The sequence below is a fragment of the Aulonocara stuartgranti genome, assembly GCF_965226115.1.
Source record: "Aulonocara stuartgranti genome assembly, chromosome: 1".
NCBI classification, from domain to species: domain Eukaryota; kingdom Metazoa; phylum Chordata; class Actinopteri; order Cichliformes; family Cichlidae; genus Aulonocara; species Aulonocara stuartgranti.
The window spans coordinates 38,682,290-38,708,810 of NC_138939.1; the positions used below are offsets into that span (position 1 = coordinate 38,682,290).

At 41.5% G+C, this 26,521-nt stretch overlaps 1 protein-coding gene across 2 annotated transcripts; it reads left to right on the top strand.

Moving 5' to 3' along the window:
* Positions 1–1,474: 1,474 nt before the first annotated feature.
* Positions 1,475–25,588, top strand: LOC309706940 (para-nitrobenzyl esterase). 2 transcript variants are annotated; one of them, XM_082533948.1, is made up of 10 exons: positions 1,475–1,565; positions 3,877–4,147; positions 7,313–7,733; positions 11,616–11,723; positions 14,087–14,283; positions 15,096–15,295; positions 15,377–15,435; positions 17,459–17,626; positions 20,992–21,219; positions 23,068–25,588. In XM_082533948.1, the coding sequence occupies exons 2-10, from the start codon at positions 3,884–3,886 to the stop codon at positions 23,208–23,210; spliced, it is 1,788 nt and encodes a 595-aa protein (XP_082390074.1). In that variant the 5' UTR covers positions 1,475–1,565; positions 3,877–3,883; the 3' UTR covers positions 23,211–25,588. The 2 variants fall into 2 exon arrangements, with proteins under 2 accessions (XP_082390074.1, XP_082390075.1); XM_082533949.1 differs by lacking the exon at positions 1,475–1,565 and adding an exon at positions 1,993–2,095.
* The last annotated feature ends 933 nt before the right edge of the window (positions 25,589–26,521 follow it).

Below are 26,521 nucleotides of genomic sequence, written 5' to 3' on the forward strand. Positions count from 1 at the left end.
ATCGGTGAATTCCAATAACAAACCAAGCTCCCATAATGGACCAGGAGGAGCACAAGACATGGATCAAGTATGAAAAGTGCTTTGAATGTGCATTCTTTCTAATATAGGGGTGAATCCTGTGGTTGTGTTCCAGTCTTATAGAAGTCAGTGGGGAAAACTGTCCACCGTATCTTATCTTATCAGATTCGCACCCCTGTGGTTAAAATCTGTCTTTAAAACACCAAAACAACAACAGCAGAAATGCTCATCGTGAGATTTCATAAATGGGACCAGTGGGTTACATCAGGGTAACTACATTATATATAACTACATTATACAGATGATGGCTCCCACATATGCTCTACCACTTGAGACAGCTGAAAGAGCCTTTACCTGGAAAAGTTCATTCATGGAATTCTGGTTGAGTATTCTTGTTTGTCCTTATGTGACATTAGGAAATCTGCTGCCACCCAGTGGATAACAAATTGCCTTAAAATGGGACTGCTCTCATTTCTAATGATTTTATTTTTTTTGACATAATATCCCACATGCTCAACTAAGCATCCGTGCACTGTTGCACATTCAGCAGCTGTAGTAGGAAGGTAAGAACATCCTCTCCTTGTATCACTGGCTGCTGAGCACAGGCAGCTGCTGTTCTCTGCTTAGATGTTTTTATTATCATATAACTGCTAATAACCACATACAGTTCTGCCACTTTATTTAAACCTCACTGTATAAATTATTCTTTTTCAGACACTTAGGGTATAATCTTTGTGATGCACTGGATCCTTTTTTTGTGTCCTGATAATTGGCACATAGAGACAAACTTTCTTATTATACTTTAAATCAGCCATTCCCAAAGTCAAGAGTGCTGTGGCCCACTTAAAATCCTATGGAGTCCAAGCGATATTACATCTCCACTAATCAAAATACAAGAAAAATTAATGTATTTCCTTAGGGAACAAAAACTATTCTAAAAACATAAACAGCACATGAACAATGATAACTCACACGCTTTACTGAAGTTGTGTTAGTAAATCATGCAATTCTTTCTGTCCTGTACACAGTTTGCGTTTCTCCACTGCAGTCTCGTCTTTCTTTTTTTGTGTGCAATAAAAATACATGTAATATCCATTTTCCTCGTCCGTGCACAGAAACTGAAATGGTCTGGTTGTAGCACAAGTCAGGCAGAAGAAAAAAGCATGGTTTGATGGTTAACCTTCTATACCTGGTATGTTACTGTAATATATTACTGCATTTAATACAGTTACACATGGTATTGCTGGCCCGCACTAGTAATCAGAAACGATCCTATTAACAAACACCTGTGTGATGATGTGGAAATCCACAGACGGAGTTTGGGGTGTATGTTAGTTTAACCATTGTGATTAGCTAATCAGGGCCGATTTTTAAATCATTTTATTTATTCATTTATTTATTTATTTTCCCGTATATTCTAAGTTTCGTGTCCCTTTAAATGTCCATGCATGTCCGCGCTCCGCCCACTGGAGAACTAAACGCGTCAACTGTTGAGGTTTTTGGAGAGTTTGTGCTTTCTTGCGTTCTTTGGCAGTTTATAGGACATGGTAAGTTAAGAAACTGCAATGTTAATTTCTTCTGCAGTTATCTGAGGCGTTAGTAATAAATCTGTCGAGCGAGAGGAAGTTTAGATTGAGGGCAGGAACGGTGTTATGCCCAAAAGTCATCGACTGCCATAAAGGGTTTTGTTTTTATGCGTTATTTATGTCACTGTGACACTTTGTACCCGGATTAAAAAAAACAGGGATGCATAAAAGTCACTGCTGAAAACTGATTGCAGGATCTAACCTGTGACACGAATGTTGTTTGAGGCTTAATCCTGAGAAACAAGTTTGACAGATTTCAGCCCAACAAGTTGTTTATAACATTTGAACAACTTGTTTGCAGCTGAGGGAAAAGTGCATTGTGGCGAAAAGCGCTGACAGCATATTAACGTCAGACAAAACGATTTCGCTCTTTTAGCTTCTCGTCTTCTTTTTGGGTTAATTGTGAGAGAAATCTGTGACCCGAGCAGCTGAAACGCTGAGCCTACATGTTGAAGTCGCTGTAACCTGTTGGCAGCTCTGATTTATTGCTGGTACGTCCGGTTATTGTTCCCGCACAGTTTTTTTCGTTTTCCCGTTTTGTGTGTTTGTATTTTCGGCACACGTCTGCGGTGGTGTCGGACAGCCGCTCCTCATGTCTTCATATTCTTCTGTTTCGTGTTTGTTTAATGTTCAGCAGTAGTTCTCGAGGCTTTCGCGTGTTTCTTTGGGAATTGGCTGCTTTTTCACTCATTTTCACTTCAACCAGTCAAACCAAGTTGTTATCGTGTCTTTAGGCACTTACTAGACTGTTGTTACTAGAAGCCTGTCACAAAGTAGAAGTTCTTCTCATTATTTGAACGTATGAAAAATACCGGCGATAACAAAGTTTTGATGGATATAAAATCTTATTTTTGATTTGAGCAGTCTGTATTCTGCATTTCAGTCAACTCCAGCTGCTGTCTGTTCTGTCTGTTGGTCATTTTGGAGTTTGTGTAGAAGTAGTTCTGTTCATCGGCACATTTCTTCCTGATGTTTCTTGTTATTTTGTAAACTGGTGGGAACAAATGTGGAATGGGGGGAATGTGGAGGGAACGTTGTACAGCTGGTCCTGAGGTAAACTGAACAGATTGGTTAGAATTCGCAGCGAGACACAAAGAACAATACACAAGGTGCCACAATTCACACTGCATATCAGTAAAATCAGCTGTTCCCTCTGTAGCACAGCTGCTGACCCTGATGTATGCATAGACTGTACATAAAAGAAGGATTGGGGCCACTGTGACATCACTCATTTGTTTCTGGCTTCCAAGTTTTAAGCTCCACCCTTCATGTGTGTTTTTATTTTTTTCAGTTATTTGGAGTCTTAATTGGATGAAAGCATGGACTGCCAAGTTATCGATTCATGCCTTGAGGCGACTTTTGTTGTGATTTGGCGCTAAAATATAAATAAAATTGAATGGAATTGAATGTTAACTACCCTGATTAGCAAGCTCCAGCCATAAACTGTGCTTGAATACTGTAAGTGCTGAGTGACAGACTAATAAAACACTGACCACAACCGAAGTACAGATGTCTTGGGTTGTCTGTACCACACAGCAGATCAGTCTGATAATTACATTAAAAGGCTCCAACGGGCACCAGCAGCACAAACAGCGAGTTCCAGTTCAATGACCTCGTTTACCTCGTTTACAGCTGCTGTGAACAGAATAAACAGTTTGTATTTTTGTAGCAGGCTGTAAACTTTCTCTGTAGTGCTTTATAGTCGGGTATTTTTACATGGGAGTCTCATTTTTAGAGCCATAAATGGAGGCTTCAGCTTGTTTATGAGGCAGTGAGAGTGAGGGTATAAACAAAAAGTTTAGAAATGGTTTTTAAAGCTAAGAATGTCATCCACCCCGATGGGTAACTTCGTAATCAGGTTCTAAATCAAGAGCTTGACAAAAGCCTGGAAGAATGTTTCAGAAGTTCTCTGCAGAGATGTTGGGTCAGCTGGACCGGAGCTACTTTATATAGAAGATATACAACAGCTGGTTTTGAGCGAAACTCAATTAAAGGCTTCTGATCAAGCTGCTCTTTATTTTTTGTGGAGAACTAAAGCACATATTTGTTATACAGCAGGCACTGCTCATTACATGACTAATATCATCCCAGTGACTGTGGTGCTGGAAGCATCAGATAGAAATCTTCCTGATGTGTGAGGAGTGTGTTTTGGTGATGTCTAACCTGTAAACATGCATTTTGGACGGACCATAATTCCCGTGTCCCCCTCATGCAGACGAGATCTGATCTGGTCTGAGGTGAAGTCATTATCATTTTCCGTTTCCTGACCCAGAGTGAAGATGAATGAGGATGCATTCGAGGTTCCAGAGAGGACCGAGTACCGCTACTTGGTACAGGAGGAGGATGAGGAGGAGGTGCAGTATGTGCGTCACAGACACTACATCAGCCCCTTCCTGGTCCTGTCCAAACGCTGCATCTTCCTCATCTGCCTCGGCGTGCTCGCTCTGCTCGCTCTGGCCGCCTACCTGGGTTACATAGCCCAGACGCTGCCACCGGGACTCGCCCAGGTGTCAACTGACTGTGGCGACTTTAGAGGAAGATATGTGAGTTTGTACTCTTCATAATATCAGATCTAAAATGTATTGCAACCACTTTTCAAAAACTACTTTTTAATTCATTTAACCCTCATTTCCTGAAGTCTGTAACTGTAATCCTGTACCAAATGTAATCGTTAACCGAGCTTAGCCTTGCTTTCACTTCCCCAGGATGCTGCAACACACAAGATTTGTGCTTCATCTGCAGAAATAACAAAGTAGAGCTCGTGATCGAATTTGTGTCTTTTTTTCTGTGAACACGAGCTGGCTGCTGCAGGATGAGTTTCATGCAGTCAGCGCTCAGCTCAGTTTATTTACATTCAGTTATTTTTAATGATCATTTTCGCACACTGAGTATTTTTTTATGTTTCTCAAAAAAAAAAGAAGAAGTTTGTTTAATAAACTGCTTAAAAGCAGTAAAGGAACATCAGCCTGACTGTTTGATGGTGGGTCAGGGACACACAGACGTCTATATTCTAGACAACAGCACCCGGATCAGCTTCGAGTATTGGGGTGAAATCCAGAACCGGGTCTCAGACCCTGCAAATTTTGAAGCCATCCTGATAACCTTCTCCCACCAACGATGTGGAGATCCAACCCTTTTAGATCCAATTAAAATCAAGACACTTAACTCATTCACTGCCATTGACGTCTATAGCCGTCAATTGCAGTGAATGAGTCAATGGGTTTAACTCATTCACTGCCAATGGCTGGCAGTGAATGAGTTAAAAAGATGCTCTGGAAAAGAGTAGAATTCTTGGAACAGAGTTTAAAACAATGAATCATATGAACAGCAGGAAAAATACATACAGACATTTAGCAAGAGAATACATAGCAGAAAGCAAGCAAAGCAAAACCCCGGGGTGTACAGCCTTAAGCACAGACAAAAGAGCAACACAGAGACGGACAGAGAGAAACAGCAGAGGGGAAAAACGAGCTGGGGGTGTCCTCTGGTCATCTAATATATAGGGACCAGTATCCCCGCCCCCTGCTGCTGGGTAACTTTCCCACCCATCCAAACACAGCTGCAGGGGTCAGGTAGCGGCCAAGGTCTTGGCCAAAGGCCAGTCAGGACTCTGACTACCCCTTGCTCTGGCTTATCACAATAGGTATGACACGGTCAAACATCACACATTAATCCTAATTATTAAATCTTACACAGCAAGTGGCACAATCTTATAACATATAATCTTATAACTACATAGGTTACATGCTTTCTCATATATAAAACCACTTCAGTGTGGGTTCAAAGTGTGTGTGTGTGTGTGTGTGTGTGTGTGTGTGTGTGTGTGTGTGTGTGATTATATCGTATGATATTTTATTGTGATGTGTTCAGGATCTCTGTTACATTGTTAATGTTTTGGTTGTGCTGCATGAAAGACGTTGAGTGTGTATTAGAGAAGGTTAGTTAGCTGGAGAGTGAGTTATTCAGGCGAACTCTCAACAACATCAACTGCCCTGTTACTGTAAAACCTTAATAAACCTTGGTGAAGCAAAATGTATTGCTCTTAAGACTCTACATGAAAGTTAAAATATATATGTTCAGTGCACATAGATATATAGTGTATCAGGGCTCTAGACTAACTTTTTGCCATGGGCGTACCGGTACGCCTAACTTTAAAAAGTTAGGCTTACCGGCACAAAAGTTAGGCGCACACAAATTTTATAATAATTTATATAATATAATGTGTTTTTCTGGATACACTGTGCTTTTTCAGCATTCAAAGATTGATGACACCGTGTCAGAGCACTGGCTATGAATTTCAGAAGGATCAGGCCTTAACTTAACAGAAAAGTTAGCAATAGTTCTTTTCCTATTACAGCTACATCCACTTCTGTCGTGCCTAGGCTGCTCACTAGGGCTGGGTATCATCACTGATTTCTATAATCCATTCGATTCCGGTTTTCAAAGTCCCGATTCGATTCAACTTAGCCTCAGACAGTCAGAAATATTATAATTCTGATCATTTATCAGCACTGACTTCATCAGAATTGTGAACATCACAGCAGATGCCTTTGTGTGAAAGTAACTGAGAATAAAACACAGAAAAACATGAAGGAGATTTTCCTGGTCTGGCTTTTTATAGCAGATAACCTTAAAAAGATTCTACAATGTTCTGCACATAAAGTTTAAATTTCTTCAGTATTGAATAATAGAAAAAAATAGGCTTTCTTGTCCGAGGTCATTTAAGTGAAAAAAAGAAAAGAAAAAGACAGCAGCCACAGCGCTGTAAACAACGGTAGACTGGTGGGTAATAAGCAAATGAATAATACAGAAAACAGAGATTGGAGACGGGAAACTGTTCTTGAAGTACAGAGAGAGATAGAGAGAGAGCTAGCTGTGCATGAAGTGTGATTTTAATAGTCGTGGAAGCAAAACAGCAAAATTCATGACGACATTGATCAAATGTGAAGCGCAGTTTGCTGCTTCTTTTGCTGCTGGCTCGGTGAATTTTGGCTGGAGAGACAAAACCTGCAGCTCAGAATCAGCGCAAAAAGACGTAATCACAGCGCGGACCGGACGCATCAGGATCGCTAAGCTCCGACAGCGTGTCCGTCTACGGGCCAAAAGACAAAGTTGATTCTGATGCGTCGGGTCCGCTCTGTGTTTACGTCTTCGTGTGGAGTCCGTGTACCTGCTCTCATTTGCTGTTTGTTGTTGAAATAGTTTTGTGAGCTTTAATCTGAGAATCTGGCGTTTCTGGCAAAACACAGTTATATTTAAAAGTCGATTCAGGATTTAATGAATTGATATCGCTTTATTCAAGCTACTCACCTCCCACTTCCACCTGCACTTTCAACTGGACCACGGCCAATCAGAGAGGTCCCGCCCCTTACTATCTCTGATTGGTTTAGTCCACGATAGGGGCATAATGTGTGTCTGTTGTTGACCACAAGGAAGGTTGCAGATTTTTTTTTTTTTTTTTTGCTACCCGAACATTTGGTCGCACAGGTGCAACCAAATGTTTTTTTTTAGTCGCACCACTGAAAAATTTGGTCACATTTGTGACCAAATTGGTCGCACTCTAGAGCCCTGTGTATATAGTTACATAGTTATACATATCACACAAAAATCCACCACAGTGCAGTGGGTCCTGGGATCCTCCTCCAAAACTCAGATCTTCAGGAAAGTACAACAAGTATGCTCTGACAGTTTTAATCTTTTCTTTGTAGAAAAATGGAGCCTACTCCTTTAAAGGCATGTCCTACGCTGCTCCACCTGTTGGTGGCCTGCGCTGGGCTCCTCCAGTTGAACCGGTATGCAAGAGTGGGGTTATCGATGCGGGCCACTTTCGCAGCATGTGTCCTCAGGTGAGGCCCTTGTCGAGCACGGGGAAGGTGATGGGCCAGGAGGACTGCCTGTTCATCAACGTTTGGACCCCCACCCTGCAGCCTGACGCCAAGCTTCCCGTCATGGTGTGGATCCACGGAGGATACCTGCACATGCTCAGCGGAGGAGAGAAGGGATACTCGCCTACGGAGAAGCTCGCCGCCGACACAAAAGTGGTTTACGTCAGCTTCAACTACAGACTCAATGCCTTTGGCTTTCTCGCCCTACAGATGCTGAGAGAAGGTTCTCCAAGAAACACCTCAGGTTAGTCGGTGATGCACAGCAGGACGAATGTGGAGTGTTTTACTGCAGCCTGCAAACAACTGGCTGCATGATATTTGTAGCCTGAAGCCTTAGCTGAAACAAGCTAATGAATATACATGTTCTGTAAGACATTTGTTAGATATCAGGAAAGGTTAAAGGAGACCTGTTCAACTCTTCCAATTTTCTGACCCTTATGTAACCTGTTGCAATGGATTTTGACATGATTAATGTCTCAAATAATGAGGTCACTGTGCATACAACTCTCCCCTGTGAGCCTAAAGGCTTCACACTAAACAAGCTTTTCCTACGTTTGCCTCTGTATGTTGTCAGTGACAGAGATCTCAGCACCACAATTATGTCAGCGCACAAGCCCCGCCCACTGGCTTTTCATACCTTTTATTAGTTTTTTCAATGATCTGTAATATCAATGACCTAAAATGAAGCTACGACACAGATTAGATGTCACGATCTGCGAGGCAAATTGTCGGGATATGAGCGGAGCGTGGACCCAAGTGCAGGCAAACGGAGACCAGAACGGATAATGACAAAAAGTGAGTCTTTATTTTGGCTGCTACCAAACTACAAACAGGTGGAACAGGGAAAGCTAAGAAAACCTAAACTGGGAAAAACTAAGCATGGAATAACACCTGAAACTAGAAACAAGAAACTTGAAAACCTGGAAACGGGATGGAGAGCAGAGGTAATCCGGGGGTAACACAAACTATATATACACAGAGAGAAACGAGGAAATGGCGTACAGGAGGGAGACACAGCTGATCCTCCATAAACATTACGACACAGGGAGGAAGCAAAACAGAATACACTGACATAAGACACAGACCTTCAAAGTAAAACAGGAAACACGACACAATACGCAGTCGTGGGACACGGGAAAAGTACAGAGTAGACACGGGAACAGAGACTAACACAGGCGAAGATAAACACAAAGAGAGGAAGGACTATAATCACTAAGAACTAAAGGAAACCAAAACTATGAACAATATATCAAATTGTAAAGTCAGAAATACAAGTACTGGGTCGCAGCCCAGTACAGTGACATTAGAATAAAGTGATAACACAACAGCTAACACTTCTGAAAAAATGTAGTTCTTACAGAAGAAGAACTTTATGAAAAGTTGAAAATTAAGTTTGGCATTATTTGCACTGAAATATAGACGGTATAAAAACAGACTGCTGTGAAATAGACTGAACAGCTATTGCCTAAATTTTAAACTCGACCTTGCAGCTCAATACAAAATCATAGAAATGCATTTAACCTCTGGGGGGTCCTAGAAAAATGCATACACTATTGGGCTTAGAGCCACAAATCGACCACGCCATGAAAAGTGCCATAAAATATCTATATATTAATATTTTTTTCCACTTTAAATTAGCCAATCTTTTAGACCTACTTCTCCTTGAAATATTCATATCAAGTTTTAATTACATTTCGCGGATTTTAACCCTTTATATCCCGGTTTCGTCACATGGCCGCACTGTTTTTTTAGCCCCAAAAAACAAAGAAATCAAATATTTCCCAAAAGATACAATTCCAAGGCCCGGACTCCCGAGTACCACCAACATTCGGAAGATGGCCCATTATTTGGTTGTAATGACCGTGGAATGGGAAATAGCGTTTATAATGGGTTTCAATGGGGCACAAATCGACCACTAGGACCAATAGTGTAAGTTTATCTGTAGCTCAGCCACTGAAGCTAATTTAAGGGAGTCAGACTGGAATTTTGAAATATATGTAACCAGACTTTTTTTTGGAAAAGTTGGCTATATTCCGTTCAACACAGTGCAAATGGCGTGTATACGAACAATGAAAAATGGCACAAATCGACCCAAGACCACCCAGAGGTTAAAAAAATATTGTAATAGTAGATCAGTCCAAGTTCATTATCTTGTCCACCTCTGCCTGAGCGCTCCGCACAGTCCTGAAACCTTGGCTACCGGGCTGTGGATTTCACTTCGTTTTTAAGCATCATATCAGTTCTCCACAGTCTGGGCTCCCTGCTCAGTTTAGCTACGTTCCCCTGCTGCTCTGTACAGACAGCAACCTGCTTGGTTTTCCACACGCTTGGTCACACACTGCCCGCTCTGCTCTGCATCCTCAGCCCGGCATTAATTATTCATATTTTACCTAGCTACGCTGCCTTAAATTCATTTATCAATCAGCTGTTGCTAGCTGTGAAAGGAAGAGCAGCCTTGTGTTGTTGTGTAAACGGGCGTGTTGCTAGGCAACCCAGCATGCCATAGTAATGGTTTTGCAATAATTTCTGTGGGGTAAAGATGACATCCTCTGCAGTTCTAGGTATAAGTGGTCATGTTTTCTTTTCGCAGCCCAAAACTCCATATTTGATAAATGAGCCTGAAAATACGAGCTTATTCCAGTATTTTCAAAATGCACAAATCTCCAGTTTAAGATGAGTAAAAATTATTTGACCTGTCAAAGTAACTTAAGGAGACCAAGAGTAGAATATAAAGGTGTAGCTGATAATTATTCATCGACTTTAAATATAATCTGAAACTATAAAAATGGAACGTGTATCATTGTACTGTCTTTGCCTCGCAAAGTGGCTTGAAGTAACTGTTGTGATTCGGCGCTATATAAATAAAACTGAATTGAGAAGCCTGCAGTGAGATGACCAAACGTTGGGTATTTATAACACGTAACAAAGATCTGAATATTAGAATTTTGAGGTAACACTGAAATATGATGCGTGATAGATTATACGAATCAACATATTTAAATCAGATATCTGTCCGACTGACTTGGAAAGCTAGATCGGGTCATTTCGGTGCTTTTGTGACAGCAGACTGATGAGAACACAAAGAGATGGAGAGTGTGAGTTTACCAACAGCAACACATGACAAGTCTGTCCACTTGGTCAGAGTGGTACTTTCACCTCATTCACTCTGCTGTCTGTGCTTACTAATGACGTTTTAAAACCACTCCATCGCTCACACAGTCTGGCTAACAGCCTCTAAACTACAAAGCCTTTCCCTGTCACCATCGACCGCACGGTTAGCGTACGCAGCTGGCATGCGATGTGGAACCGAGACACAGCTTGCGCTCCGTCTTCAGGCCCGTTCTCATTATTGTTTGGTTCCCTCAGAGGTGAACCGTGAGCCATTTACTAAACAAATAAAGTGGAATAAAATGCAGCCGAATTTGAACAAACAAACCTTTTTACATGCTCAGTTAAAGACCCAAATTAGCGTCGTGGAGTTTCAGAAGTAGTGACACTTGCAGGGAGCTTTTAACGGCTTCTGTTAGGTCGCTGCAGTGCATCGTGTGGAGTTAAAGAAGTTCTAATGGCTGTAGTGTATTTTCTTACAAGCCATTTACCACTTAAACCGACCCTTTTAATATTTATGGTGTTTACATTGTGCTCCCAGTTAGAGGGAATGCTGAGAAGTCCATAGCCTTCCATTAAGATGTGTATACTTAATGAATGCTAATGCGATCTTTATAAATGGAGCTCTTTCCTAGGCTTCCTCCTGCTTGTTTGCATTTTTGCGCTGTGAGTCAAGTGGGTCATTTCTGTTACGCAACCCGAATAAGCCCACTGTGACCTTGATGTGACAGAGCCTTGCGTGACACGATGGTGTGATGGCAGGGCACACGACTCCTTTTCGGCATTCCAGAGCCTCCTCTCTGTCCTCTTCACTATCACTGCTCATTTTTAATAGTTGTAATCATCCCCTGCCCCATTTCCTCGCTCCCTCAGCTTGAGATGAGTTAAATTTAGTTCATGCTGCCAGAACACCACAGAAAGCTGGTTTCTGATTGAGAAAATAGGACATCAGAAAAAAGGCTGCATCAAAACCTGACTAATCGATCTCTTCTCAACTCTCCCCTTCCCTCCTCTGCAGGGAATTATGGCTTCCTGGATCAGATCGCAGCTCTGAAGTGGGTTCAGAAGAACATCCGTGTGTTTGGAGGAGATCCTGGCAAAGTTACCATATTTGGACAGAGCTCAGGTATAAACAGTATTTAAAAAAATCATTAAAAGTGTCATCGGGACATGCTGTGACACATGCAGTCTCAAACTTACCCTAAAGGATTGAATGTTTTATGTCTGTGTCCTAGAAAAGATTCGATCTAATTAAAAGAAGAGATAAAATATATTAACAGGAACACAGATTAGATCTGTCATGTGGTGTTGTGATTATAAAATATAACACTCACTACAGTTACAGCAGTAACTCACTTGCTAGTAGAGAATGTGCACATTAAAGTTATTTATAGTGAATGCCCAAAGCAGTTACAGCGATTTGATCAAATCTACAGAAGCATTAAAGACACTGCCAGAGTCGTATAACAGTTATTTAAAAGACAAATCATGTTAAGCACTGATGTGCTGGTAGTATTTTGGTCAGTATTGTACTGCGAATGAACGCAGTGTATACTGACATAAAGAAAACTGTCATTTGAAGTAAAAACAAAAAACTGATAAAAAGAGATGGGTGTGGCGTCAGTGTTTTCCACAGTATTATATTGTATTAATGGCAGTAGCAAGTATACTTTGTATACCTTATGACCATATCATTTAAACAGGGCGATAATCAAACCGTCTGCAGTGGTAGACATTAGAGTCCTGTGGAAGTACATGGTCACTGCTTAAATTTGATTGAAGAGGCTAACTGGCAGCTAGGTGATGCTAATGAAATGCCCTTGATTAACTGATCATTGCTAAAGTATCTATAAAAACAGAAGCTGTGGCAGTTTACTGGTTTGGAGTATTCAGGCGGATGTTACCAGTGTCAGAGTCTTAGCACCCCAGCAAATTTATCCCTGGGTCAAACCCTCTGCCAAAGCTCAGAGAAACTGTAGAACACCAAAGAGCTACACTTCAGACTCAGTTGGCTTCACGAAGTTTGTGACAGAAGAATTAGAAAAATATTGAACAAAATGGCCTTTTTAGAAGGGAAAACGGCAGCAAACCACTGAACAAGAGCTCTAGAACAATTTACTAACTGCGGTAACGTATTTTCCGCACTATAAGGCGCACTTAAAATCCTTTAATTTTCTCAATAATCTACAGAGTGCCTTATGTATGAATTCTGGTTGTGCTTACTGACCTCGAACTGATTTTATGTGCTACACGGCGCTCAAAAATCTGTCAAAAATGTTTTAGTGCGACTTTGGTAAGCTACGAAGCCGCACCGCTTGATCAGTGTTGCCAACTCCTCAGGAAGGAAAATCGCTATTGGTTGTCCTAAAAGTCGCCAGATTTGTCGCTAGTTGCGTTTTAGAAAAAAAGTCGCTAAGGGGGTCTGAAAACTCGCTAAATATAGCGACAAAGTCGCTAAGTTGGCAACACTGCGCTTGATGGATTGTTGGAGCATCGTCAGGTGCCTCGCGGAGTAATCAGTGTCCTAAACTCCATCTTCTTCAGGGCCCAAAGTCAAACGAACCCTGCAGCATCACTGAGAGTTAAAAACTGTCTAAATTCTTTCATCTTTAATAAAATCATCAGCGTTGCTGCTTTACCAGGTGTAACAATTAAGTTTAACATCCAGGCATTTAACGGAGTTAGAAGTTAGCAGGAAGTTAGCTCGCTGGTTTCCACCTAAACATGATATAGCATGTTCTGACTGAGAGATTTCTGAAAAAATTCAAACGTACAGCTCTGCTATCACTTCCAACATAAATGAAGACAGAAAACTAAACAGCAGTGACGTTTGTAGGGTCACTGAAGTTGGGCTAGCTGGTATATAAGGATGTGCTACGTGATCGCTAGCGACACAGCTATGTTAGCATAACATAAACACAGTGGAGGTGGAACGTTAACTCTTTCGACTCGATAAAAGTTAACGTGAGGGTTCCCAATGGTTAGGATGCTGTAAACGGACCAAACTTCAGTGAGGAGAACAACTGAGATAATCCATCCACAATATGAGATTAGGTTATAATCCGGTGCACCTTATGGTCCGAAACATACGGTATATGCACCAATCTGTGTGTGAATGGTGCAGATGCACAAATCAGCAATTTATGACTATGTTCATACCAGAAATTTCAAAATGCCTTTTGCAGTGCAGCCTGATGGAAATGCTATCACAGAACCTAATAAGAACTGCAGAATGCCACAAACCTCAATGAACTGAAGCGATCTGTAAACAAGAGTGGGCCAAAATTCTTCCACAACCACATGAAAGATAATTACTTGCTCCTAAAAGTCCTGAAAACATAAGTGTACACTTCACATCTTTTGGGAGAGTTTGAACGTGCAGGTGCTTGCTATGTTGTCTATGTATTTAATAATAAGGCAAACCAGTAGAACCGCTCCATCACCTGCAACCAGCTGCTGCTCCCATTTTTGTACTTTGCTCTCCTAAAGGTGGAACGTCAGTGTGGACCCTGATGATGTCACCATTAGCCAAGGGTCTCTTTCATGCAGCAGTGGACATGAGCGGCTCGTACATTTACAATGCGACCCTGGAACAAGCCGAGGTGGACAACCTGGCGTTCCTGAATAAGACGGGCTGCGGAGATCTGGCCTGCCTGAGGCGCCTCTCTATCGGACAGGTCCTGCAGGTAGGGGGAGGAGGAGGCAGACAATCCATCCTAACTGGAGAGCCTTGCTGTAAAAAATCTGTGAAAGGCAACGAAGCTATCACAGTAATAAAAAATCTAATAACAGAAAAACGTTAATTTCTGTAATATTCTCCTTAATGTCTAAAGATATCAGGAAATACCTCATTCGTAGCTCATCTATCCAAACGGTTCTGACATTTTGATCAAAATTAAAATTACATTTTTCATTTTGATGGCTCATAATGTCACGTCCAGGTGCCAAAAGACCTGGACATCTCTAATTTTCCTATGCAGTTGATGAATAAATGGGACACTAAATATAATTTGCAGCCATGATTACAGGCAGCTTTCCCTCAAACACCACTGAGCTTCATTAAACTGAGGATCCTCTGATGAGAAGAGAACCTGTAGGTACATGAAGAGCTTCATTTCAACATGACGATGACCCCGGGAGGAATTATGAATAATGTATGTCATGAAATGATGATGACAGCTGAACTTTTAAAACTGTGACAGTCATCAGACTGCAGGTTACTGTTATTAGGTTTTTAAAATGTCAAAGTAAGTGATTCAAGATGCCACTCCGGAGACTGGAAAAAGAGCAGTTTCCGTCTTATTTTACCCCGTAATTCTGTTAAATACAAATTAAAAAATAGTCGTGTTTTATGAAAGCGAAACCTAAACTCACTGTGGACCAGTCGTCTTTACATACATTGTGCTCCTCTCCTGTCCAAAAGAACCATTAAGATGAATATAAGTTTGTTTCCTTCGTCTTGAATCTTATGCTAAAAACAACAAGCATGTATTCCTAGGCCATCCCATGGCAGGAGTACCCCTCCTGGGCAGCAGATGAGATGACTGACCTCCCCACCAAAGGGAAATCCATCGGCCCGGTTGCAGTAGTGGACGGCTACGTCCTCAAAGCGCCCCCTTTTGAGCTGTGGGAGAAGAAAGGAGAGCACAGTGACGTCCCTTTCCTTGTCGGAACAACAGAGCAAGAGGCTGACTTCGCGTGAGTTCACCTGCTTCCGTTTCTCCACATTCAGCTTGTGCTGAGATGAGTCTCCACTTCAGTGCTGTGTTTCCTCCACAGTCCTCCATCTACAAACATCTCCGAGTGGACCTGGGGGGACTACACGTGGTTCGTAACAGGTAACGGCTTTAAAGGGGGTGTAACCCAGGTTTTTTTTTGTAGACGTCTTCTAAATTTATCGCATGCAAGCAACCATGGAGCCACTGTGCTGGAAGAAATGACTGCTATGGTAAAATGGTACATGGCCTGTATTTGTATAGCGCTTTTCTAGTCCCTAAGGACCCCAAAGCGCTTTACACAACCAGTCATCCACCCATTGGTGATAGCAGCTACATTGTAGCCACAGCCACCCTGGGGCGCACTGACAGAGGTGAGGCCGCCGGACACTGGCGCCACCTGGCCCTCTGACCACCACCAGTAGGCAACGGGTGAAGTGTCTTGCCCAAGGACACAACGACCGAGACTGTCCAAGCCGGGGCTCGAACCGGCAACCTTCCGATTACAAGGCGAACTCCCAACTCTTGAGCCACGATCGCTGATTTAAAACATATTTAAATCAGATATCTGTCCAACTGACTTGGAAAGCTAGATCGGGTCATTTCGGTGCTTTTGTGACAGCAGACTGATGAGAACACAAAGAGATGGAGAGTGTGAGTTTACCAACAGCAACACATGACAAGTCTGTCCACTTGGTCAGAGTGGTACGATCAAGGATTCTCTCAGAGATTGTAGCCACTTGGCTTCAGGGAATTAGACCAAAATCAGGGTTAGTGCTTTGTAGTTTGTAGTGATGGTTGAATGAAGTCACAGGAGGCTTGGGAATTTGATTGAGAATATTTGAATCATTAATGAATCAATATCTTTACAAACATGGCCCAATAAACATGCCTGTGTGTGTGTATTGGTTGCACCATAGAGCAGCGGTCCCCAACCCCCGGGACACAGTCTGGTACCGGTCCGTGAGTCATTTGGTACCGGGCCGCAAGAGTTGAGGCTCCGGTGTGAAATTTATGGTTTTCAGGGTCTTTTCCCGTGATGAAGCTGTGTGTCTTGTTTTGAAAGAAATATTTACGCGTTACCATAGCGACCAGAGAGCATTAAGGTGCAGAGAGGAGGATGTTACTCTCAGTGTTGTTGGCGCATTTCAGGAGGACGCTGCTAATAAAGTTACACAATTACACAGTGAATTCGCGTTTATTATTATATTTACAAAATACCACAGTTTTTGTCTCGGTCATATCATTTTATTTTGTTGTATTTTGTTGCACCTTAATGGCCGGTCTGTGAAAATATTGTCTGACATTAAACCGGTCCGTGGCGCAAAAAAGGTTGGGGCCCGCTGCCATAGAGTACCCTATGGCTGCAACCTGCAACCAAGGAAATGTTGAGCATCGTATACTTCTCAGGAATCCATTTCACCTTGCTACTGCTGGGCGTCTCCAGCAGCTACTCATGGAATACAGAATTTTGCGTAGTGATTAGCCACGCCCCCTCTCTAGGTCTGTGTGACTGGGGCTTCAGGGAAACACTGGTAACAGAACCTTTATCCTAAATATGAGAATCATTCATTCAAACAAGGTCAGTCTCACTTACACTCTGGGTTTCCTAGCAACACATCTAAAAGATGTGAATCACATGATCACATGAAAGGTTGTCAGGATAGGCAAAGAACAAACAGACTGAAAGAAATTTCCTAAAATATTAGTAAGATATTGGGCCTTAAAGCAGACCCAGGCTTTCTACTGTCTCTACTTGTTAAAAAGGAGTTCTTCCTCCTTACTGTTGCCATGTGCTTAACATTCAAGGTTTTTTTACTGTATATTTTTTACCTGATCAGGTAAAATTATTAGCGTGGAGGAAAAAGATTTTAGAAAATAAGGTTAGGTGTGCTCTATAAAGTACCATGACAGTGTAGCCCATTAAGAAGTCAACCACGCTCTTGACACTGAAAACTAGGCTTTACCTCACTAAGCCCAAATCCAGTTTCATAGTTCAGGCCACTGTTCTGTTTGATTGCATCCTGCTCACTGACGTATGATGCCAGGGACTGAAACTGAGTTTAAACAGGAAAATCTGTGTAAGCACTTCACATGATAACATATTATGTGTGGACTGTATATGTCTGTGTCGTTTTCCTCTCAGCTAAACTTAAGTCATTCGGCGACGGTCTCGTCAAGGAGGCGTTGCGGCTGTATCCATCTTCAGCCTGGTGTCCAACCAAAGACCGCTGCCCAGAGAGGTCCTATACCACCATGGTGTCTGACATCAGGGTCACCTGTCCCAACAACGACCTGGCCCAGAGGGCTGCAGGTAAACTCATGGATCACTGAATAATATCATGATTATAATAATAAAATTGATAATAGGTTCTCCCATAATAAGAGCTTTAACCCAGATGTGCAGTGCTCAGTGATGATTAAGTGGCAGCTGGAAAACCAGCAGGGTGGATCATCTAAGTGTTTTGAAGTGGAGGCCTCACCATGGTTACTGCAACTGGTTGAATAAAGTTTGACCAATTTCTGACTGAATTGTTATTTCACAACACCCAATTTCCATCTTAGGCTTCACTTTGTCTCCACTCTAACCAGTATATGTGGGGGATTAGAGTTGAGTCTCTCTAACCCAGACCTTCCCAAAGTGTGGGGCCCGCCCCCTAGGGGGGGTGCAGAGCCATGGCAGGGGGGGTGCAGGATGAAAGGGGGGGGGGGGGGGGACAAAACGCTTGGACACTGCTAGCACAGGCGCCTACAGAAACGCAAAGCAGGAGATGAAGCATCGCTGAATATGTTTCCAAACCAACTTCATTCTAAGCCAAAGACTAGAAAATATGGTGAAGCAAATCTTCCCTTTGGCTTCACCTGCACAAGTGCCGAGGTAGGTCTCCCTGCAGAATTGGTTTTCCCTTCGTCGGGAGCAGCGCTGGGCTGTTTAAATCACGGACGCGGGGGGGGGCAAACATTTTTCTGTAAAACAAAGGGGGGCCCAGCAAAAAAAGTTTGGGAACCACTGCTCTAACCAATCACCACATCAGTCAAGATTCAGTCAGCACGCTTAGTCAGCATACTGGTTTATACCCTTATTGTAAGAGGCAGAGGAAGTAAAAGCTGTCTACCTTTCCTTGGCTGCAGTGCTCAGCTTTAGTCTTGGCCATGGCCCTGGTAGCTGCCCTCTTGCAGCACACTGTCTTTTCATTTATTCTAGTTTGGAGATGATGATGATGGATCCCCACACACATTCATTTAGAAGCAAAGATGTGGCTATATTAAACTTTATCAAAGTGTAACATATACAGTACCTCATATTGATAATATTGATCCATCACCCAGAGCAACCCTACTCTGACATGTAGTTGAGTAGAAGAAAATCTAAATATTACAGTAAAAGTATCTGAGAACAGAAGTTATTTGCTTTCTTTGTTTCTTTGCTTTGTAATCTTTACTTTATAATACTTTCTGATATATTTATTGGTTCTTAGTGAGAGCGACAAAAGCTGAGTGTTTTTCTCTGCTGATACCAAAAGTGAAGTGATCTCCGACATATTAGTATAATGTAACACAAATATATGTTACAAGTCGTTTTCTTTTCACAGTAGCAAGCCCCCTTCCTTCCTTTGCAGTGTGGCACCATTGTGCTTCGTGTAGGTTTGGTGTCAGCGGTGAAACTCTGAGTAAAGTGACATTTAGCTGTTGTGTGAGGCGACTGCAGGGCATCCTGGGTGATTTTTCTTCCACTTGCTTCATTGGGTTTTTTATCTTGTGCAGCTTGGTTTTTTTTGTTTGTTTTTTTGTCTTTTTTTTCATCTCTCGCTGAGTCACAGTCAATCTGGGCTCGAAATGACTGATAAATGGGAGATTCAAAAGGAACCTACATGTTGGTTTCAGCAAGAAATGAAACATTGCTTGTGGCTGAAATAATAGAAAAAAGCTTTTCAAATAACATTTGACTCTAAAAATGTACGTAACACCAAAAAAACACAGTTAGGTAGGTTTTATGTTTCTTAGAACAGAAATATACCGACTGTATGTACTCACATTACACTTTCATTGCATATTAACATTTTTTGTTGCTATATACTTATTTTCCAACAATTTTCACACGCCCTAATTTGCCAAAAGTATTCAGTCACCCAACCAAATCCCTGAAGGTTCAGGTGGTCTAATCACCTCCGTGGCCACAGGTGCATACACCCGTGCATGGTACCACGATAATACACCACCTGTGCAATAAGCCCAGTCAGGAAATTTCCAGTCAACCTTTAGTGGTATTATAACACAGTGGAAGACCACATGAAATCTTCGAGTGGATGTGCAGAGGTTGTTAACTTTCTGCAGAGCCAATCACTACAGACCTCCAAACTTCATGTGCTCGTCAGATTAGCTGAAGAACAGTTCATGGAATGGGTTTCCTATGCTGAGCAACTGCGTCTAAGCCTTACGTTACGGGGTGTAACGCCACTGGACTGTAGAGCAGTGGAGACATGATCTCTGAAGTGATGAATGACACTTCTGTCTAGGATGTCACAGGGTGAGAAGCTGGGTCCTTCACAGATGGCCGTTCACTCTCACAGCCTTGTTAGCTAGTTAAGCTAACATGCACGTCTTTGGATTAAGGGAGGAAACTGGAGTACAAGAACTTAACTTTAGCCCCTAAATGTGTCACATGCAGGCAATTTGAAGTTTTAGCTTTAAAAACATGAATATTTCACAGTTCCAGCTGTTTTAAATCTTTGCTGCTTTTCAGGAAGGTTTGGACTGCTGCCCCAAGATTTCACAAGTGAGGGATCAGCAACAGTGTAGCTAAGCTTTTTATTTCATCCTGTCATGAGTGTCGAGAAAGAACAAAAAGTATGAGATGTCATTGGATGTCAAAGATCAACTTTTTTTGCATATAGTTCGGATCTCTGGAGGGAACTTCTATCCAGCTGGTCTTCCATCCTCGCTGACTTGCATCAGAGGTTTTGCAGACACATCGAATTGCTGCTAAAATAATCTCCCAAAAAATGTGTAATTTGAACACTCCAGTGAAAACTCCCCCCCAGACTTGCGCACTAAACGTTTGATCGTATTCGTGAATGTCAAGCATTAAAATATAAATCCAAACTAGAGTCGCTTCAACAAAGGCCCAATTAATTAATAAGCCAGAGGACAGATGGGTAATCTAAAACTATTTTTCCATTTAAGTTACTTTTAAAGTCCACGACTCAAACATTCCACTCGTATTCGCTTTAGTGTGTTGGTACATTTATTTCTCATTATATTGAGGAATGATGGTAAAAAGAATGTGGTGACTTTGCCTTTGGCTTCAAGAGACTATTGCAGACATTTTCAGTTTTCTGACACTGTGGAAGCAAAGAAATCATAAAAAAGATGTGAGGTCGCTTCCACCTGTGTAATGTCAGCAATGCTTGCGTAATTCAAAGTTTCTTTTGTCGTAAGTGTTTGAAACAAATGTCAAAAGTGTTTTTCACATTTGACATTTGGTTGAAGATTCTTTTTCTTCAGGTGACAAGAGTAATTTTAATAACAACAATTAATAAAGAGGCATTGATGCTGCAACTGCAGGATTTGTTTTCTTTTGTGTTTATGAAGATAGAAAGTGGAACATTTACAGCAGGATACATTTGGTTTTTTGTCATTTTTGACAGTCTAATAAGCTCTTTTGTAACCATTTCTCAGCTGCTCTCAAAAGTCCGGTGTATCGCTACGTGGTGAGGCACACGCCATCCGGACCTGTCAACACGTCCAGCGACCTGCTGCCATTCCCCAGCCGCTTCTCCTTCCACTGTCTGGATGCCGTGGCGTTCTTTGGAGGGCTGGAGTTCATTTTAGGGAAACCTCTCTCCGATAAGGACCGGCGCTTTCAGGATCTCATCACACGCAATCTCGTCAGCTTTGCCAAAACAGGTGAGGGCTGTTTGTAAATCATAGATAAGAGAAGTTATTGTGTGTGTGGAGTTAAAATAGTGGATTCAGGGCTTCAAATAAGTCTTTGCAAGTAATTGCTGTGAGCCAAAACTTCAGGCTAATAGACAAGTTCAGATATCTCTGTGCTTGAGAATGAACAAAATGCCACCTGCCTAAACCTTCTGTTTGCGAGGTGCAGCCAATCAGAAGAAGAGGAATAAAAACAGTTAACTGAGGTGCTACACTTTGTGTTTTAAAAAAAATCAAAGTGAGCAAACCCTACTTTATCAGATGTGATGTGATGATGGCAAGAACCCGTCTTTTTGTATTTGTATTACACATCAGTGTTTGTGCTGCTCGCCCATCTCACTGCTGCCACTCAGGACCAGAAAATGACCCCTAAAATTCCTCTAAGGAGCAGAAGAGAACAATAAGAGAATAGGGTTGCTCTTAGCATCCGAGATAAAAGCAGGTTCCTAACACTAAATGGTGTTTCTCCTTCTGCACATCTCTATCAGCTGACCTCTGTGCCCTTTGTTAAGCAGTGCTCGGAGCTTGCTGATGTTCCTTTGTTCAGAGTACCTGTGAGTTAACTTATAGCTCAGGAGGTACTTTGAACAAATTCAGCAGAAACAATCCTCATCCATCGAAAAATGTGATGTAAAAGACTTTTAGCCTTATGAAGGGCTCATAAGGAACTAGCTTGGATTTCTCATTTGATGACTCAGTGTATTAGTGTGACGTGTTTTTTTTTTTTCTTTGCCTTTGTACATTGAAATTCATGTCATCACGGCGTGTCTTTATTAAGCAGCAGCCTCCAATGCTGAAAATGAAACTGCATTACTGGCAATTTGAGGCTGGCTCCCAAAGATTTTGGACTCCGTCGATAGTTTGCCGTTTTGTAACAAATGTAAGGTGGTGAGATTTTGTGTAGCTGATCCACTTGCTTGCTTTGAAGGGTTAAAGCCTGTTTGTGGCTGATTGCCAGCACATGGCTTTTACCCATCGGCTGTGTGCGTGTGCTGCAGACTGTGCCGTATCATATTGTGCACAATTTTACATGAAAGTGTCATATTGTCACATCATTGCTACAAGCACACCATGTGTTTATATTTTTCAGTGTGGACTACAACAAGAAAAACCCAGGCGTGTCATACCACGTGTCCAATGATTGATTTAGTAAAACCGAAGCTACTCCAACAACCTCCAGCAAAGCACAACGCTTTGAAAAATATCCATGAAAACTGTTCTCACCAAAGGTGGGAGACACAAGCAGGTGGTGACTGAAAAGTTAAAAAATGACTCAAACTAATTCACTTGCTAGTCGCACTCCATATGACACGAAGAGCAAATGCTGGGTTGAAATGATGGATCCAGTTATATGATGGTAAAGGAGAGCTTCGAGTATTTTCTTTTTCTATATCATCAGTTGTTATCACACGTTTTCTCCAGATATTGACATGATTTTGAGGTTATATCGCTCACCCCTTAGCACACTGGTGGACAGTAAATGGTCGGACACACAGAGATGTGGGTTCATCTGAAATTCTGATGGATATAACGTCCACTACTGAGACCCAAGCACACCCTCACAAGAGTGGCTGATACAACAGTGGTGACAGATGGCTACAAAGGGAGCGGGACACACGTTGACTCCACTAATTTCCTTTTTGCATATCACTTTCAGAGGCAGCCAAAAAGGATAAGGAACTGGCCAGATGCAGATTTAAAAAGGAAAACATACTGTACACTAGACTGTGTGCTGGACGAGGGGATTTGACCTCGTCCAGCTCCCGCCTTGATACTTTTGTGCCTTCAAGTTACACTGTTTCTCTTTACTCCTTGCAGGTAAGGTGGAGACAAAGTGGTCCGAGTACCCATCAGCCATTGCTTTCTTGTCCGACATCCTTGAGGTGGACAGTAACTACACCTCTCCTCAGTGTGATCTGTGGAGGAAGAACGGCCTGTATGCCTACGCCTGGATGAACTGAGCACAGACGGCAGCTGGAAGTCACTTTGCAGTTTCTCTGCTTTGTCTCTCATCCAGCTCAAATCCCACAGCAGCTGCTGTTAGTTTGAATCCTCAACAGAGATGAAACGTTTGTTTGAGGCAGCGTTTGATTGCTCAATCTTAAATCTATTATTTTAAAGTCCAGCAACGAGCCATATTTGTGTTTTAAATAATTTCTCACTTCATTCCTAGTTTAAGTTTGTGTGGTTTTTTTTTCCAGTTACATTTCCTATCTTGGCCAGGTCTCCCTTGAAAAAGAGGTTTTTAATCTCAATGGGATCTTCCTGGTTAAATAAAGGTTAATAAATAAATTTCAGTTAGAGGTGCAGGGAATTCTGGCTGATCCACAGGATGTCGCTATGGACCGTTTTAAAATTAACAGCTTTATATTCAAGGAAGCTTAACTTGTTTGCATTAGAGCGAGGTGAGAAAGTCTTAACAGACTCTGGGTCTGCATAAAGTAACTGTACATTAAACTAGGTGTGTAAGTGTAATGGAGCAGACCAATGGGAGCTGCAGTGAACTTGGGTTGTTATGGGTTTCAAAGAAAACATGTTTGTGCCAAATCAATCTGAAACATGAAATGAAGTCCCCTTTATCTGGGTGCAGTCATGTAACATTACTTTAAAACACACAGGAAGTTAAACTTCGCTGATCTGCTGAAAATGTTTATAGATCAAAAACAAGTTAGAACCCTCTTCAAAAACCTCGTGAAATCCACTCGACCGAGGGAAAGTTCTTCAAGTCTGGCTCCTCAGAGCAGTTTTGGAAATATACAAAAGAAAGTTTTTCTTTCCTCAAATTAAGCTTTAAAAAGGTAAAACATTTGGATAAAGGCAGGAATGCTGTTTTCCTCCTCTTTATATGTAATATGATGAAACATTTCTAAACCTGGAGTCTCTAAGAAGAAGTCCCTGTTTGACCGCTCACGCTGTGCAGCAGCTTCTGTTTCTGACCTTTGAATGGTCATCACTGGGATGAGAGCGGGTCTGCAGCTGAAACTCAGCAGCCGTGTCAGCCAAGTCGGACATGAAGCGAGACCAAATTGAAAACAGAGGAAACACTTTGGCCACACCAACACAATCTCCTCTTATCAACTGTGCTAACTGAAAGATTTGCCTTCCTGCAACTTCATCCACTCACAAAAATGAAAATGAAAGTGAAGTGTCTTTCAAGGTTTTTAGAAACTGAAGAGAATCCAGTGCACTCTGCAGATGAATAAGTGTAAGTGGGGACTGGGTCTTTCAGAAAGTACCAGCTGCTCTGAGGGCAGTTCAGAGGCGTACAAGGAGACACATTTGATTTCTTCTTTTTTATAAGCCAGAACATTTCTTCTCCAGCTGATATAAAGCAATAATAACCTTAACGAAGGCTCAGTGTGTCTCTCATCTTTGCAGATTGTTGCTGCTAAAGCCTTTAACTGCTTCTAATGTTTTTAAAGAAGTGCAAGGGTTCTTCAGATCATTTGTTTTCTAAAGACGTGCAAAGTCTTGTTAAATATATTTGAGAATACAAAGGAAGGATATCATTTCACTATCATTTCTGTCAACCTGGAATTTCGGGGTTTGCCAGGACACATCCAGTCCTGATGACTAAAAGGCTTTTCGAGGATTTACTTTGTGTCCTTTATTCAGATTTTAAATGAAAGACTGCAGTTACATTCCTCCTGCTTCACAAAGTTTAGTGAAATCGCAAAATAAGTTAAAAAGAAATGATCTTAATAAGAAGCTTAACGCGACTTTGTAACCATTTGTCTAATGTCCAAAGTCCACTCAGACAGAGACACAAACATAGTTGTTACAGCTGTAAAAGTATGTAAGTACACCCAGGTCATTTTCACACGGACTCTTTGTCTGTATTTACAGAGGAAATATTAAGGTATGAAGGGAATATTTTTAAAAAAGAGATTTTTGCTTTATAATTTCAAGACAAATGTGTCCGTGTTATTGTCAACTGTGAATGTGCTGTTGAGTCACGGGATGTTAGTTTTGAATTTTGTCACTTTCTGCTGTTTGCACTGATTTCAAGCTTGGCCACTGCGAACATGTGAACACGTTTCGTTCTTTGTATATTTGATTTAATTTGTTTTGATTGGTTTTAAATGCTCGCTTCCTTTTGCTCCTCATTTGTTGTGTTGTTATGTGAATCCAATCAGCAGACAGTATGTATTTAAAGATGTACCACATTTCCATTTTAATCAAACGACACTAATCATTGCCATCAGTTTGTTTCTATCTGCTTTGGTTTTGCATCGTGTTTCTGTTGTTTTTGGAAACAGCACTTTGATGATTATATTTGGCTGTGTGTTCATGTGTTGATGTTCACTTTTGTATGTTCAATAAAACTGCATCATGCTGACTGTTGTTAACCTGCTAAACTTGAGGATTAGTATTAGTAAATTAGTATCGTTCTCTTGGTTGGAAGGATGTAAACGTTTTGTTTGTTTGTTTGTTTTTTACAGTTTAATGAATTTCCTGTATTAACTGTCCAGTTTTGTTGATCAATACAATAAGAGTAGCACAAATTACCAAGTCAGAAATAAGTAGACTTAGTAAGGAACCAAGTAAGAAAAAATATAGCACAAGCTAAGGTTTTACATGTGTTTCTTTCTAGAAGCAGAGCAGGAATTTATCTAAAGAGATGCAGCTGAAATAAAATCAATATGTCTTTGATATAAAGGTCTGTTAGAAATTGTCACAGTTGGTGTGCGGTTGGGTAGGTTGAGAGCCATTCACTGGCTAAATCGTGAAAGTTAAGATGGAATACTATTAAAAACCTCTGTCAAGATTCAAGATTTGTATTTGCCATTTGCGCACAGGACAGGAAATGCACAACAGTCCATCCACACTGGAATTGTTGTGCAGAGCTCTCTAGGTCAAGTCACATTTTTAAAAGGTAGAAACAGCAAATAAAGGAAAGTAGAGATCAAGCAAAGAGTGGAGCAATCTTCTAGTAGTATTCATGATATAAAAAGATTTTTTTTTTAAAAAGTCCGGGAAGTTAGGTCTCCCGTGTTAACTCACAAAGTCCTGACAACGCGAGTACGAACTCGCATACTTGAATATTTAGAAACGGCTTAACAGTCTGCAGTCTATGAACAAGCTAACAATGTTAGCTCGGTGGCGAGTAGCCTTCAGTAATAGTAATAAAAATCACACAGCAATAGTACATCGAAGATACTGAAGTTTCGTCCGTCCCATTCTTATGAAGTGGTGTCGGAAACGCATTCCTGCCTGTGCACTGCTGCCTCTGTTGTGCTGCCTCTGGGTCCATTGTGTAACTGACGCCGCC